Here is a 14939-nt window from a genome sequence, read left to right as displayed (position 1 = left end):
GGAGACGCCGGGGCCTGCAGCTGTCCCCAGTCTGGAGATACTGCGGCTGACGGCGGAGACGGAGCCTGCAGCTGTTCTCAGTCTGGAAATACTGCGGCTGACGGCAGAGGCGCCGAAGGCTGCAGCTGTCCCCAGACTGGAGTTACTGCGGCTGACAGTGGTTATGTATGGCCCTGCAGCAGACCTCAGGCTGGATCCTGCGCCTGGCCGTGATGTCGTCCCCAGGCTGGATCCCACGCATCACCGCGGGGCCTTCCCCAGGCTGGATCCCGCGCATCACCGCGAGGGCTTCCCCGGGCTGGGGCCCATACATCACCGCAAGGCCTTCCCCAGGCTGGATCCCACTCATCACCGCAGAGCCTTCCTCAGGCTGGGTCCCGCGCCTGACGGCGAGGCATTCCCCAGGCTGGATCCCGCGCCTGACCGTGCGGCCGTCCTCAGGCTGGATCCCGCTCCTGATCGTGCGTGCGGCCGCCCCCAGGCTGGATACCACAACTGGCAGAGCGGCTGCACCTGTCCGTGGACAACGTCACGTCCGAGATGTCCTACATCACGGCCCTTTACTTCACCTGCACCAGCCTCACCAGCGTGGGCTTCGGAAACGTGTCCGCCAACACCAACAGCGAGAAAATCTTCAGCGTGGTCGTAATGCTGGTTGGAGGTGAGCTCGGAGCCGGTATTTGTAGATGGCTTTTCACCTGGATTCAATTCCCACGTGGAATGTTAGATCTAATCGAAGGCTTTCTCGAAATCGGGTGGGAATAAATTGCCTTGGCTTTTCTATCCTTTGCAATCCTCGGGGATAAACCTCGAAATACATCCTATAAATTTGAAACCAATGCATAGGAATGCTGCAGGTGTAGGTCATTTAGGAATTCGCAAAAAGGTTCGAAATTTGGGCATCCAGAATGTCATGATTACTGATAGTCTTTATAGGTCATGTACATGTGTAAAATTAGTCCATAGTCCCCATACTCTCTTCTCTGAAAGCCGGGATTCGTCCCACGCACATCATCCTTCATTGCGTTTTTAACATCACATGATGCCAGAACCCAGCAGAATTTCACCTGGAGGGAATGAGATTCCCCTGCTAACTAAATGTAATGATGCAAGTTAAGGTCCTTTTTAGACCTGGTTGTTCTTCACATGTCAGTGTTTTGTGTGGACTTTTTAACCTACACACTGCTTTGGGAGGAAGTGGTACATAGTACAATACTCCCCCCCCCCCCTTCGCCTCTATTTTTGCGTATCAAGTTAGTCAGATACAGGTCAGGGCTTGCTCACCATTTTGCGTATCACGTTAGCCAGGTACAGGTCAAGACTTGCTCACCATTTCGACAGTTGTCTGTCGATTGCTTCCGGCTCAAATCAGGCTACGACGCTCCATTAATCCAAGCACGGATAGCGTGACTGTCCAGTGGGGCCGTCATGCGGGTGGAGACAGTCACCGGTGCTCCTGGTCTGGACAGAGAGGCCCGGGTCACCCATCACCGTCATGATGCACGTTCGGGAGGGACGTTTCATAAGCCGAATTCCAATTTACTGTCCAAGTTGAGTTATGTACATGACGGAACGGTCTACTGAAGCAAGCCACAGACGTGTTCAACGATAATGCCAAGGCTTTAATGGAAGTTGGTGGCGCTCGACTATGCCGCATGTTATCTCCAGGCTCACCTTTTACCGTGCAATGTGCTGCCATGCTGGTCCAAGAATGGCATGGTCTACCGTTAAGAAACGACCTACGAAACGGCGATCTTTTGGGAAACAGTTGCTCCGTCTATGCTCTTTATAACCGAGAAATATAGGGAAATGTAAGGCAGCCGGCATCCACGTCTCTTGATTTCTCAGCAGACCTTTGTCATCAATATATAGGTGTGATCTTCAACTGCTTTGATGCAAAAAGCCGACGTAACAGAAGATAAGGAGGCTCATAGACCAACAAGGTTTCTTCCCTACTAGCGACGAAAGGGAAATGTGCTAATATGTGAACTATCTTCTGACGATTCTTTTGCACTTTTACTACAGTCATGTTTTACGCAGGAATAAAAACACAACATTTACGTTGGACGTGATATCAAACATTCTTCGTATTCTCGGAACACATATTCCATGACAGTCACTCTTCGGGTGAGGTGTGCACGATCGCATTTTGTTACCATAGCAACAACGAAGGGCCGGAATGTTGACCGCGGCCTCATTCATGCTTTGTCCGCCCTGCACGGAGTCAGCTGGACGCGGAACGTGTTTTGCTGCGTGCAGTGGGCGTGGGATCCTTTTGGTCGGCTGACCGCGTTTGACCGCCAGCCATTAATGCCTGGGCTGCTACAGCTCGTCGCCATTGCTGGCCTCGTGATTGCAGCTTGCCGGTCAAGATCTGGTCGCATCAGTCCAATTCGTGTTCACGGTTCGTAAATGAGGCGTTTCGAAGCACCACTTAAGTCACGAATCTGCTTAACAAACCAAGCTGCCATCTGATTATGCCGGTTCAGATCCCAAACTGAGCCACCCCGCCACTCGAGCTCCTTTGGGTATGTGATACGCGTTAGAGCCCGGCCGCGCGGCCCCGTCCCCGAACTCCGCTCGATGTGTGCCGCGCGGTGGGGCCGGCTGCGCAGCTGCGTCCCTCGAACCCCGTTTGGTGTGTGACGCGCGGTGGAGCCCGACCGCGCGGCCCCGTCCTCGAGCTCCGTTGGATGTGTGACGCGCGGTGAGGTCGGCCGCGCAGCCCCGTCCCTCGAGCTCCGTTGGATGTGTGACGCGCGGTGAGGTCGGCCGCGCGGCCCCGTCCCTCGAGCTCCGTTGGATGTGTGACGCGCGGTGATGTCGGCCGCGCGGCGTGGCTCCCAGGGGCGTCGCTCCCCCGCCGCCAGGTGTGCCGCTGACGGCTGGCCACCCGTGCCGCGCCGCGCCACCAACCGATCGATGGGAGCGGGACTTCCTCCAAACTCGCGGCTGGCTCCGGTCTCTGCCTCACTGACCTCGGCCGGCGGCCGTCGCCGAGTCGCCTCGCAGTATTGCCTCGCCCGCACCCCTCCGGCTTAAAACAGCGGCACCAGTCCCGCTTTTTGTGGAGGAGCCTTCGAACTTTCCACTCAGCGTTGCCGCCTGGTACACGTGGGGAATGCGCGCCACTAACTTCTTGCGACGGTGGGGACACATTCCGGCTGACGAGTGCAGCTCTTCATATCATGGAAGCACTCAAAAATACTCGTGAAGCCATTCACATGATACAGCTGTACATGCCAGCGAAGATCCCGCGTTACACATGATACCATTACGGCATGCCGGTGTTTCGTGCTATGTGTTCTCTCTGTCGTAAACGTGCCTACGTCTTTCAGTGACCTGTGTGCACCTTCACGTGCGGAAAGGATTTTCATCATCTTAAGTGCACAGGAAAAGTTTCAAAGCACTGCTATCAAAACGATCATGCGATTTGTGTCACAAGAACTACAACAGTTGAACTCGATGCTAATTTATTCTCTCATTGGTCTGGCGCAGAAAACATTAGGATCCCGAATTGGTACATTATCGGAAATAAATCTAGATATTTTCCATTCTTTGTTACTTTTTCGTGCATCCTTTAGAGAGTCTCATGGATAGCGTTTTATTATCGGCCCAAGTAATTGCACCTTGTGCGTGTTAGGCACTCTTGAATAGTATCACCAGGCGATTTGGTTCCATCCATTTTAAAGCGAAATGAGCTCTGCAGCTAAATTGCTTGCACTAATTTGAGAAATCGGGCGTCATCTGCACGCTCGTTTCATAAGCTGAAACGTTGAAAGACATCCACAGTGATTAAGATTTGACGAGGCTTACGTCAGACGCAAAGTTTGCCGACAGAGAATGATTGCTCACGCGTGTGGGTGCCCCAATCTCAACTCGATTCTAGCGTCCGACTCTTCTCAACAATGATGGGAGAGGACGAATGATGTACAGTGGTGGGAGAGGACGAATGATGTACAATGATGGGAGAGGACGAATGATGTACAATGATGGGAGAGGACGAATGATGTACAGTGGTGGGAGAGGACGAATGATGTACAATGGTGGGAGAGGACGAATGATGTACAATGATGGGAGAGGACGAATGATGCACACGGCATTCGTCAGCCCAATGCCCACCAGAGGCGCTTCTGTACTTCCCCGACATAGGAACAAAACCTGTCGGCGGGCGGCCATAGGCCCCACGGCATGTTTAAGATCCAGCCGGCTTGGCCCGGACTCGCGGGCACATGTGCTGTGAGCCGCGCTCACGGTCCCCTGATGTTCCAGCCCTGATGCACGCTGCAGTGTTTGGAAACGTCACGGCCATAGTTCAAAGGATGTATGCAAAGCGCTCCTTGTATGATTCCAAGTGGAACGATCTGAAAGACTTTCTCACACTGTATCAGGTACGTATGAGTGCAGTTGAATGTGAGAGACCCCGCGGGTCTTCATGAGAGTGTTTCATTTTGCTTTCTCACCCTATAACTATGATGTTTTATCACACCTGACCATTAATATCGTTATGCTAGCATTGCCATACAACATAAATTGAAGCTTTAGACAATGAGCGCAGCATCTGTATCAAATGAAAGAATGAAGCATGGCGTGCCTTAAAAAGCACGAACCTAAATTCGCGCCCACGATGCATTGTCATTTTCAGGTACCCAAGGAACTAAAGCAAAGAATACAGGACTACTTTCAAACAATGTGGTCTCTAAATCATGGCATAGAAATGGGTGAGGTAAGTACAGCCTGCCATTGCACCTTACATTGCTATGATGCCGCTTTTTCCCCTGTGCGCGTTCGCGCGTAGTGTGAACGGAGTCGTTGTCTGGCACGTTCCCCGCACCACTCGGATCGCCCCTCTGCAGAAGCTGTGCGGTTCTACGGCGAACCATACCTCCCTCACCCTTATATGTCGGCTCTCTTAGCCAGAGAATATGTATTGCATTAGCACTTAATTAGTAACTTGTTAATATATGCTTATATATATATATATATATGTATATATATATATACATATATGTCTGTGTGTGTGTGTGTGTAGGTATGTAAAACAGCACTGTTGGCCTTATTCCTTGTAGAACAATCAGGAGAGGCGATAGATGGATGTATTAATATTTCGGCTACATGCCTTTATTGGAAAAAATCAAGATACATATATAAACATATCTTATATATATATATATATATATATATATATATTCGTATACATATTATATTTGTATCCGTTTCGATCAAGGCATGTAGCCGAAATACCAGTGCATATAGCTCTCCTTTCTTCTTGTTATCCCAAGAAAAATAAGGCTTATTCTACCGTCTCAGCACTTAGCTTGTGTTTTTTCAACACCAGTCTTGCCTCGTACTAATCTGCTTCTGCCGTCCGTCTCTAACTTGTCACGTTCGTCTACACAACTGGTACTACTTGCCCATACAATCTTGCTACTCATTCTCAGAATCGGCATTGTCCGCTGTTAGAAGAATCGGCACTGTCCGCTGTTGGACGCGAGCTTGCTCTGTTCGTGGATCGTTGTTTTTTTCCAGTGGCACAAGGAATGTGATTCGATTACCGTTGACTCTCCGTATTCTCTGAGAATGCGTTCGTATCCGGCGAGCATGCTTTCAGAACAACGAAAGCTATTTCGGATTGGTACGAAAGGACGGGAAAATACTGCTATGTGTCACATAGAGTTCCACGACTATTGGAGTTTCGTTACTGCACAGTCGATGCCCCTTTAGCCTGCAAAACCAGCCATAAGAAAGTCTTCCTTCAAAAGTCACCGAAGCATTTATCTGTAAACTGTTCGTGACTGCTCACTTTGTTGAAATCCCTCAAACACGGATGGCCTTCCGGCAAGTGTTTGGCTGGCGGCCCTCGAACGCCACGACATAACATGGCAGATATAGCCACGGCCGGCTGATCCAGCGGGCTGCCGAGCGCTATGTGGTCTGGCCTATCCTATGGGATTGCCGTGCGCTATGTGGTCTGGCCTATCCTTTGGGGTTGCCGTGCGCTATGTAGTCTGGCCTATCCTATGGGGTTGCCGTGCGTTATGTGGCCTTGCCCGCCCGATGGGGTTGCCGTGCACTATGTAGTCTGGCCTATCCTATGGAGCTGCCGAGCGCTATGTGGTCTGGCCTATCCTATGGGGTGGCCTGGCGCTATGTGGTCTGACCTAACCTATGGGGCTGCCTGGCGCCCTGTAGGCTGGCTGGCGCTCGGTGAGGCCGGTGCGAGGGCGGAGGCGTGATGGCCGAGTGGTTAGGGCCTTCGGCTTTCACGGGAGGGGGTCCGGGTTAGAGCCCCGCTTGCGCCATGGCCTCTGTAGTCGTTGGTGCTATTTGAACTCTTTTGTCGTGATAATACTTTCTAGTAAAGAACTGCTGGTGCTGTATAGTTTGGAACACTTTTAAGGCAAATCAATTGGGGAGGTGTTTATCGTAATACACCGACACTACAGTTATTCAGTGGGTAGATGTATCTTGTCATACACCCCTACTAGTTCTCCTAGTTTTTCAGTTAATTATGAACGTCATGTCTTAATTTGAACCCTTGCTGATAGACCAAAAAATAATTTGCGTAAATTGACAACATACCCATACACATATTTTTGCGGCGTCGTGTCTGTTCACACGAGAGACTTTTGTCCCCCAGGTTTTCTTGGTTCTCTTGGTTTTGTCCGCATTTCAGGATATTGAAGAAAGCATGAAATATGATGCAATAACTCGCTTATAACTATTAGTCTACCTTTAAGTGGAAAAGACCGCTCTAGATAACACAATTTCTCTTTTAAGTGAGTATGCTCCTCAATACATACTTGGTTATGTCATCGTACCACCTTGCACAACACTGATCGAGAGCCATTTGGAGCCGTTGTATCTGAAAAGTGCACTCACAAACGCCAGATATGAACGAGATGACAACTAGATTGTTCTTGGCCTTGACCACCGCATGGCCAGCGGAATGGCAGGTCATTGAATTGTTACAATTGAAATTGAATTGAATTGTATTGTTACAATACAATTGAATTGAAATTGTTACTGCGTCACGGGTGCCTGAGTGACCTTGAAATAGTCTGCACATCTTCGCGGGTGTGTACACATCATCACATCTGCACATCTGCACACATCATCTGCACAAAAAAGAAAAAGCCTGCACATCTTCGCGGGTGTGTACCTCAGGAACTAGAGGGGGTCTAGGTCTGGACCAGGGCAGGGCTGTGAACTGCACCGAATGGTCTTCAGTGTTATGATATCAGTTCAAAACCCCATGCAAATGCAAATGTTAATTTTCCCGATAAGGTTCCGAAAGCGTTCCGCGGGTCACACCGTATTATAACTTGTTCTGCGAGCCAAATTATTTTGTTGCCGGTGACTTAGATCCGAGTGGCGTGGCGACTTGTTGACGAACAGAGGCTGCGAGCTGCCGCGAGTTCAGCGTCTTTGCGTGTTTTCCGGTTCAGGATAACAGTACGGATTTTAGGCAGCGCTTCTGGGCTGTTGGCGCTCGGACTGAAAGAGTTTCGTCAGATATTGCCGACACAGCGGAGCAGTTTACGGCTCTCAGGAGACGCCTGGCAAGTCTGGCGATGGGAACATGTCATCAGGTGGCCGGCCGCTAAGTGAAGTGAGCACTTCCGCAGCCGCTCGGCCAAGGGCCTCCAGCGGCACCCGCCGGCGGGGCGGACCTCTGTGCGGACCCTCCCGCGCTGTGCAACTGCCTCGCCAGTCCGCCTCGCTGCCGGGACGCGGCAGCTGGAGGCGTCGAGACGCGGCACCTGGAGGCGTCGGGACGTGACAGCTGGAGGCGTCGGGATGCGGAAGCTGGAGGCGTCGGGACGAACGCATAGTTAAAGGCGCCCTTGCCACGAGGCCAAATCTTGCCGTGTGCAAATGGCCCGTTGTTGGCCGTGTCAACGGCCTGCAGGTGGTGACTGTGTTGACTTGGGTTTCTGCACCCGAGCCACTTTGCCCTCTACATCCTGATCCCAATTCTGAACCTGGAATTCAGGAGTACGATTGAGGGACTGGCAAACTTCAACGATGAAAAAGGGAATTGAATTTTCGTGTCTCTTGAGTTGTGATACGGTGAGGGTTGCGTTGACTTTCAGAAGATATTTACCAGATAATGTCTGGTATTTGGTTCGAACAAAACGTCTTGGGATAACACTAGTCGATAGTAACAATAATCTTTAGTAACACTTGCCGTTAGTGACACTACCACTTGACCTTTTTAAAAATTGCGCCAAGCGCCGATGGGGCCATTCGGGTGCCTCCGTTCCCAGCATTGAGGCGAAATATGTGATAGGCTGTTTGCATATGGCACCGAGAGAGCCGTTTATAGTCGTTCGTGGAAGACCTGTTCACTCATCACAAGATGGCTGTTATTTTTTTAAATATATTACAGGGATATCGTTTTATTCAGAAAACCAGCTTTGATATAATAGGCGTGTCGTGCGCCGATCGAGGCAGTCCAGGGCGTGCCACTCGGAGCTGTGGGCATCGACGAGCTGCTACGTCAGATGCAGCATTCGAGATCATGCAAATCTCTAGGGCCTCGTAATGTTGAGAGCATTCATATATGCATGCACTGCTGTGGCCATGGGCATTAAACCCAATCCCAGCCTTGCGATGTTGGGTCCAGTAAAATGGGCCTGAGCTTCCGCCAGCCATTCCATCTCAAAACTAACACCGCATCCAGCAAGTATATCCGGCCAGCTGGTGGGGACCGCCCGACCGAATCGTCAATGACTAGGTTGAACCTGATTCTGCGCCCTGGGAGGAGCTATTGCGCAATGAAACAACAAAGGCACGCCTGCCATCATAACTTTTAATGGGCTGCCGTGTTATATACCACTGTCTATTAAAAAAGTTTTAGTTGGCATCTCATCCCTGCATCTCGTTTTTTCATATCGGCATCGAGTTCTCTCCCGGGAAGTCCGCAGTGCACACGAGCAACCAGTGCGCGCGAGAGAGATCCTTTCCGCGTGACCGCCTGCCCGCTCCTCCTTCTGCGTATGTGTTGTCATATGGCAGATTCGGCTGATGTATGGATCCGCGTCTCGGGAGATCCTCGGCGTACCGGCTGCCAATGGACCATAATTAGCGCTGGGTCATTATTAGTTCCCCGTCTGGATCATAATTAGGTCCGGATTTTACGCCCAACTGTTTTTCGGTTCATTTCGTGCGTGTATTATGGTGTTGTTCCCCCAGTTCGCTGTCTTCGCAGTTGCGCTGTGATTAAGGCGGCACCCTCACGGGTATTCGAAGCGCACGACGGTAACACTGACTCCGCCCCTGGTATCTCGGGATCCGATGGTCGGATTGGAAACATGCCGATACCCATCGGAGTCCCGCTCAATCACAGCTGGAACGCCCCTGGTATCTCGGGATCCGATGGTCGGATTGGAAACATGCCGATACCCATCGGAGTCCCGCTCAATCACAGCTAGGAACGCCCCTGGTATCTCGGGATCCGATGGTCGGATTGGAAACATGCCGATACCCATCGGAGTCCCGCTCAATCACAGCTAGGAACGCCCCTGGTATCTCGGGATCCGATGGTCGGATTGGAAACATGCCGATATCCATCGGAACCCCGCTCAGTTACAGCAAGGAACGCCCCTGGTATCTCGCGATCCGATGGTCGGATTAGAATCATGCCGATACCCACCGGAGTCCCGCTCAATCACAGCTAGGAACGCCCCTGGTATCTTGGGATCTGATGGTCGGATTATAAACATTCCGATACTCATCGGAGTCCCGCTCAATCACAGCTAGGAACGCCCCTGGTATCTCGGGATCCGATGGTCGGATTAGAAACATGCCGATACCCATCGGAGTCCCGCTCATTCACAGCAAGGAACGCCCCTGGTATCTCGGGGTCTGATGGTCGAATTAGAAACATTCCGATACTCATGGGAGTCCCGCTCATTCACAGCAAGGAACGCCCCTGGTATCTCGGGGTCTGATGGTCGAATTAGAAACATTCCGATACTCATGGGAGCCCCGCTCAATCACAGCAAGGAACGCCCCTGGTACCTGGTACCTGGCACCTGGTACCTGGTATCACGAAATTCTTCTATCACGAGCGATTTCTGGGCCCCTTACTGCACTTGACATGTTTTGTACCAATTGATAGCCAGCCCCGGGGCAAAAGGGCACTAGAGCGCAAAAGCAAGCAATTCTTCGCTTCAGAATCATCCAATTATTTTAACGATGATCAATGCCGGGTCAAGTTCAGCTCAGGTCAACGGCAGCTTACCTAAGTGGTTATTATTTTGTGCTGTTTTTCTGGTTCATGCAACATATGGAGATCGATGCTTCAAGATACGTGGGTTACACTGAGTTGTTCATCACAAACGGACATAAAAAAATCATTTGAGTTCAAGGTTTATATGTTGACAAACATGACTTCCGATGACGCCTGGTGCGACCTCGTATGGCGTGACTGGCCCAGACTGGCAGAGAGCCAAGCCGGTCGATTCAATTCGTCACAGCAATTCAAAGTACGAAAAAAAACTGCGAATTTCTGCTCGATGGTCCGTCCCGCTAGCTCAGTTGGCTAGAGCTCCTGTCTTCGGATCCACCCGCGATTGGTAGGTTTCAGTGGCTTTAAGTGTCTGGCATTTGCCCCTGACTGGGATGACCTGCAGCCGAACACAGAGGTCGCACTAACGGTCTGGTGACGTCTGACAGGTGCGCAGGGCAGGGCGTGCCTAGCATTGCGGCACGTTGAGCTTTTGCCACAAACTGTCTGTCGTTCACCCAGAAGTTCGTAATCGGATGGCGGGATCAGGTTTTGCGAAACAAGCTCTGCTCAGCGTGAGCTTCGCAATCGGATGGCGGGATCAGAGTTTGCGAAACAAGCGCTTCTCAGCGTGAGCTTCGCAATCGGATGGTGGAATCAGGGTTTGCGAAACAAGTGCTGCTCAGCGTGAGCTCTGATTTCAGAAATCATCCAACCAACTTACTGTGCAGGCCTCCACTGATGCCGTCGAAACGCAGTGACCTGACCCAATGTCGAATTTGTTTTTCCTTCGGAATGGTGTGCACAATTTTCCCATGTCTCTGTGGGCGAAGATTCATAGACGCAGGAGGTATTATGTGCATCACCATAGCAGTCTGTCTCTTTGTTTTAGATGGTGACGTTTTTTGGATGAAAAATGTCAGAGCAAGAGCCCGATAAGTGTGTACTGGTAATTGGGAAATCGGGAAATCGTGGTAGTCGGTAACATTATAATGGAATAATTGCTACCAATAATTTTGCAACGAATCTCCTACACTCACGTAATACGCGTTTGTGGCAATTTTCGTGAGCCATTACTGCCGATTGAAAGTGTATCAGTGCGTACCGCGTTTTTTATTAACGTGGTCTGCACCGAATGTTGAATTAATAAACACCTGGATTCGATCCAACCACCTCGAAACGGTGCTGCACAAGCAGGAACAGTGAACGCCGAAGAGACATCAAATAAACCGTGAACACAAAAAATACCCACTTAACGGCAAGCTGGCTGGAAACCAACCAGGCGCACTTCCCTCATGAACTCGACTAATTTCGATGTCGCCGATGAATTCGACGTTGTGCTACATCGCGGTCCTTCACCTGCCGGCACTCTGCCATGACCCGTGGCCGGTGTTGCGGCGTCAGGGCGTGGCCGTGGGCGGGGCCGCCGCCAGCTGCAGCGAGCCGCTGTCCGGCAGATTCTGCGCGACTTTCCGGAGGAGCTGCGCGGGGACGTCTCGATGCACATCCACCGGGAGCTGCTGCAGCTGCCCATCTTCGCGACGGCCTCCACCGGTTGCCAGAAGCTGCTCTCGCTGCATGTCAAGGACAGCTTCTGCGCGCCCGGCGAGTACCTGGTGCACTGTGGCGACGCCCTCCACTACATCTACTACCTCTGCAACGGCAGCATGGAAGTCGTGCAGACCGACATGGTGGTCGCTATTCTAGGTAAGTGAGGAGGATGTTTTCTTCATAGCAAAAGCGTTCCCTGTTTCCCATGTTCGAATATGTCCGGCGTCTTTGTTGCTTTGTTCTTGAAAGTGCCAGATGGCAGGCTGGTCCCATTTATCGGCTGTAGTCTTTGTACATATTTCGGGGAGCCTTCTTTGGTCCAGATTTTCAGCAGCCATGTCCAAAGTTTCGAGAACGGACCCTGCCCTGGCTCGTCACGTCTCACTATGCTCTTATTTGGCAAGCTTAAGTGTTGTCTGTGTGGCCTAAATGATAACGGATAAAGTTGCAAGCTGTGGAAAAGACAGGCTCCGCCCGTGATGGTCGACGCAAAACATTGGAATATTTGCGGGAGGTATGAGCCTCAGCAATCAGCCCTACGCTGCCCCTAGACCTCGCAGCTGACCTCTATAGCTTGTACACAACATCCAGTTCGTTCCGCACGCGTGCGCAGCTTTCGTCAAGCATGCAGCCCATGGCGAAAGTAATATTAGTTTAAGCCTGCCCGCCGCAGCTGTCCAGCATCTGGCCGTGTGTGTTCTCAGCCAACAGGCCTGCATTGTCAGCTGCGGTGCTTACCGGCAGCTTGCAGCGCCAGCCGGTGCTAGCGAGCCCTGGGGACAGTGGCGACCCGGGAACACGTTTCTCCACTCTGCCTCCACTCACCCAGCGCGTGCGCACCCAACTCCGGCCGCTAACCGACGCCCCCCCCCCCTCCCCCTCCCGGGCGTGCGGGCGGAGAAGGCCCAGCTGGGCTCGGTGCAGGTCCATCGATTGACCATCTATCGTTGGCTACCCATGGTGCGCGGCATCAGCATTTTGTTTGTCTATAGGAGGATGTATATAAAGAAGAGAAAGTGTGAGAGGGGAAAAGAGATGGGGGGGGGGGGGGGCAGAAAGAGGAGCAAAAGAGGGAATTGCCGCTTCTACAGCTGTGTCACATTTATGTGGCATGTGCCCGGATAACAAATGGGGCAATATCACATTCTTTTTCCCAAACCAGTCCATGGATCTTGGAGAGCATGCTACTTCTCCCGCCTGGGAGCGCAAGGCATGTGGTCCGTCACCCTGGGTTGTTCAAGATGCGTGCCTGGATGCGCTGGGTGTAAGACAGGAGTCTTAATCTCAGCAAATTTAATGATCAAATCTGCCAAGCTTAGTCAACCTGTATTAAACTTATGCTGCCTCAATCCCTTGCCCACAAGTTCGAAATGTCTATGAGTGGTCTGACTCGCAGCTGGGCTGTGGCAGCTCCAACACCAGCCCATGCCCATGCATATTAAGTCATGCGTACAGAATGAGCAACAAAGATGACAGTATAGGTCATATAACAACAAAGGCAACAACATGTTGCAGTTAAGAAAGCGCAGTTTAGCAAAGTAAAGTGAGAGGGGTTAAGTAGGGATAGGAGGTTAAACCAACCTCGAAATGCAAAAAACGATGGCCCTTTTCGCTCAAAGTGTGAGGGTGGCTACGGCCTCGATCTTACAGAGGTAACTGCACCCTAACCAGCAATCTATGTCTGAGGCTTAACGTTAAAAAGTGTGTATTTGACTCACTGGTTTCGTACATAACTGCAGATATTGCGCACGCGATTATTTGAGAAAAAAGTATGTGCTCGTGTCGAGTAGCTTGTTCGCAGCATGCTAAATGTTCCAGGTCCTTCCATGCACGATACCTTGCATAGCTTACAGTTTAAAAACACTTTTTCCACAGGTTTGTTACGATTGACCAGCGTCGGACAACGTACAACGCCTAATTGGTGTGGGGGCTGGCTTCCGTGCGCGCGTGTGCTGAGCCCCATCCCACCCTTTCTTAGAGCATTGTTGGCGATCAAAGATGGCGTGAATAGCCTCCGCCAACAGCATCTGTGGCAATGAGAGGCGTAGATCATGAAAGACCATGTCTTGCGCACCCGCGTGATGACGTGAGTCCAGACCGGCCCAGTAAAACAATGTGATTCGTTTGCTTGCGCAAGTTCAAGTTCATGTATGTAGCTGCTCACTTGCCAACTTACCCCAGCTTTATTCACTGCTTGGCTTGGATTACATAACAATGAGGCATATAATCAGGCTGAGCATAAGTTACACACGGCCCATTTTAAACCAGACGTCAATTTGTCTTCATATAGCCGCCATTCATAATCTTGTAATCAAACAGCGGGGCGTGATGTTCGTCGTTTTTCAACCCATGGCTTCTTGTCCATGATATCAGACTGATCCTCACCTTTGGAAAATTCCGTGTCTTCCCAAATATAAGCCCGAAGACGCGCTGAGAGGTAATACGAGCCTGACTGGAGTTAAAGATGTGAATCGCTCAGGGCATACACTGAGACAGTGACGCTCGCCAGTGCGATGTTCGAGATCAGAACTGGTTAGTTACACGGAAATTCATTCGAGACCTTCATACAACGTTTACGAAGTCAAATGTTAGCATTTGTTTCGCAGCAATCTTGGAACTTTGAGACGCTCAGGGGACCCATTGCAATGCATGCGATTCAGATTGTGCTTGCCGGCTTGTTCAGGCATCACGTACGAGTTAGAGTAGAACCGGGGTCGGACGGAAACTCGGACCGGGGCTCGAGAAGTCGAATTTACACCTTACACCTAAACTCTTACCACTCACTCTTGCACCTAGACTCTCCCCACTTACTCTTACATCCAAACGCGCACCAGGACTCGGACGTTTTCTTTAAAATGGACGCCACGATATGGTCGCGCACTGTTTTATTAAGCTCCAGGGACTGCGGAGGTCACGTTATCTTTCAGAAACTATGGTTCAATCAGGGTTTGAACCCGAGCCGTACACATGTGATCCGAAGGCTCTAAACACTAGGCCATGGCTTCCCCTGGGACTCAGACGGTTATCGCTAGAGTATTAATGGGAATCTTTGGTATGGCATAGCTTGTAAGCAAAAGACGATATATGAAAATGGAACGACATGGGTATCGAATAGATCAATGTTGTGATTGGTAGTGTAGTGGTTAACGCGTCG

The 14939-nt window shown here is 51.0% G+C and overlaps 1 protein-coding gene across 1 annotated transcript in view; it reads left to right on the top strand.

The window, feature by feature from the left end:
• LOC119106951 (potassium voltage-gated channel subfamily H member 8-like) overlaps positions 1 to 14939 on the top strand; it is a 51238-nt gene that overhangs the window by 27512 nt on the left and 8787 nt on the right. Inside the window, 4 exon segments of the mRNA XM_037230295.1 lie at positions 482 to 661; positions 4273 to 4391; positions 4646 to 4726; positions 11692 to 11941. Coding sequence (XP_037086190.1) covers positions 482 to 661; positions 4273 to 4391; positions 4646 to 4726; positions 11692 to 11941 — 630 coding nt within the window.

Source organism: Pollicipes pollicipes, unplaced genomic scaffold (assembly GCF_011947565.3).
Source record: "Pollicipes pollicipes isolate AB1234 unplaced genomic scaffold, Ppol_2.1 Scaffold_6478;HRSCAF=7683_pilon_pilon_pilon, whole genome shotgun sequence".
Classification (NCBI taxonomy): domain Eukaryota; kingdom Metazoa; phylum Arthropoda; class Thecostraca; order Pollicipedomorpha; family Pollicipedidae; genus Pollicipes; species Pollicipes pollicipes.
The sequence above is the reverse complement of the archived record's forward strand: the minus strand, read 5'-3'. Positions and strand labels throughout refer to the sequence as shown.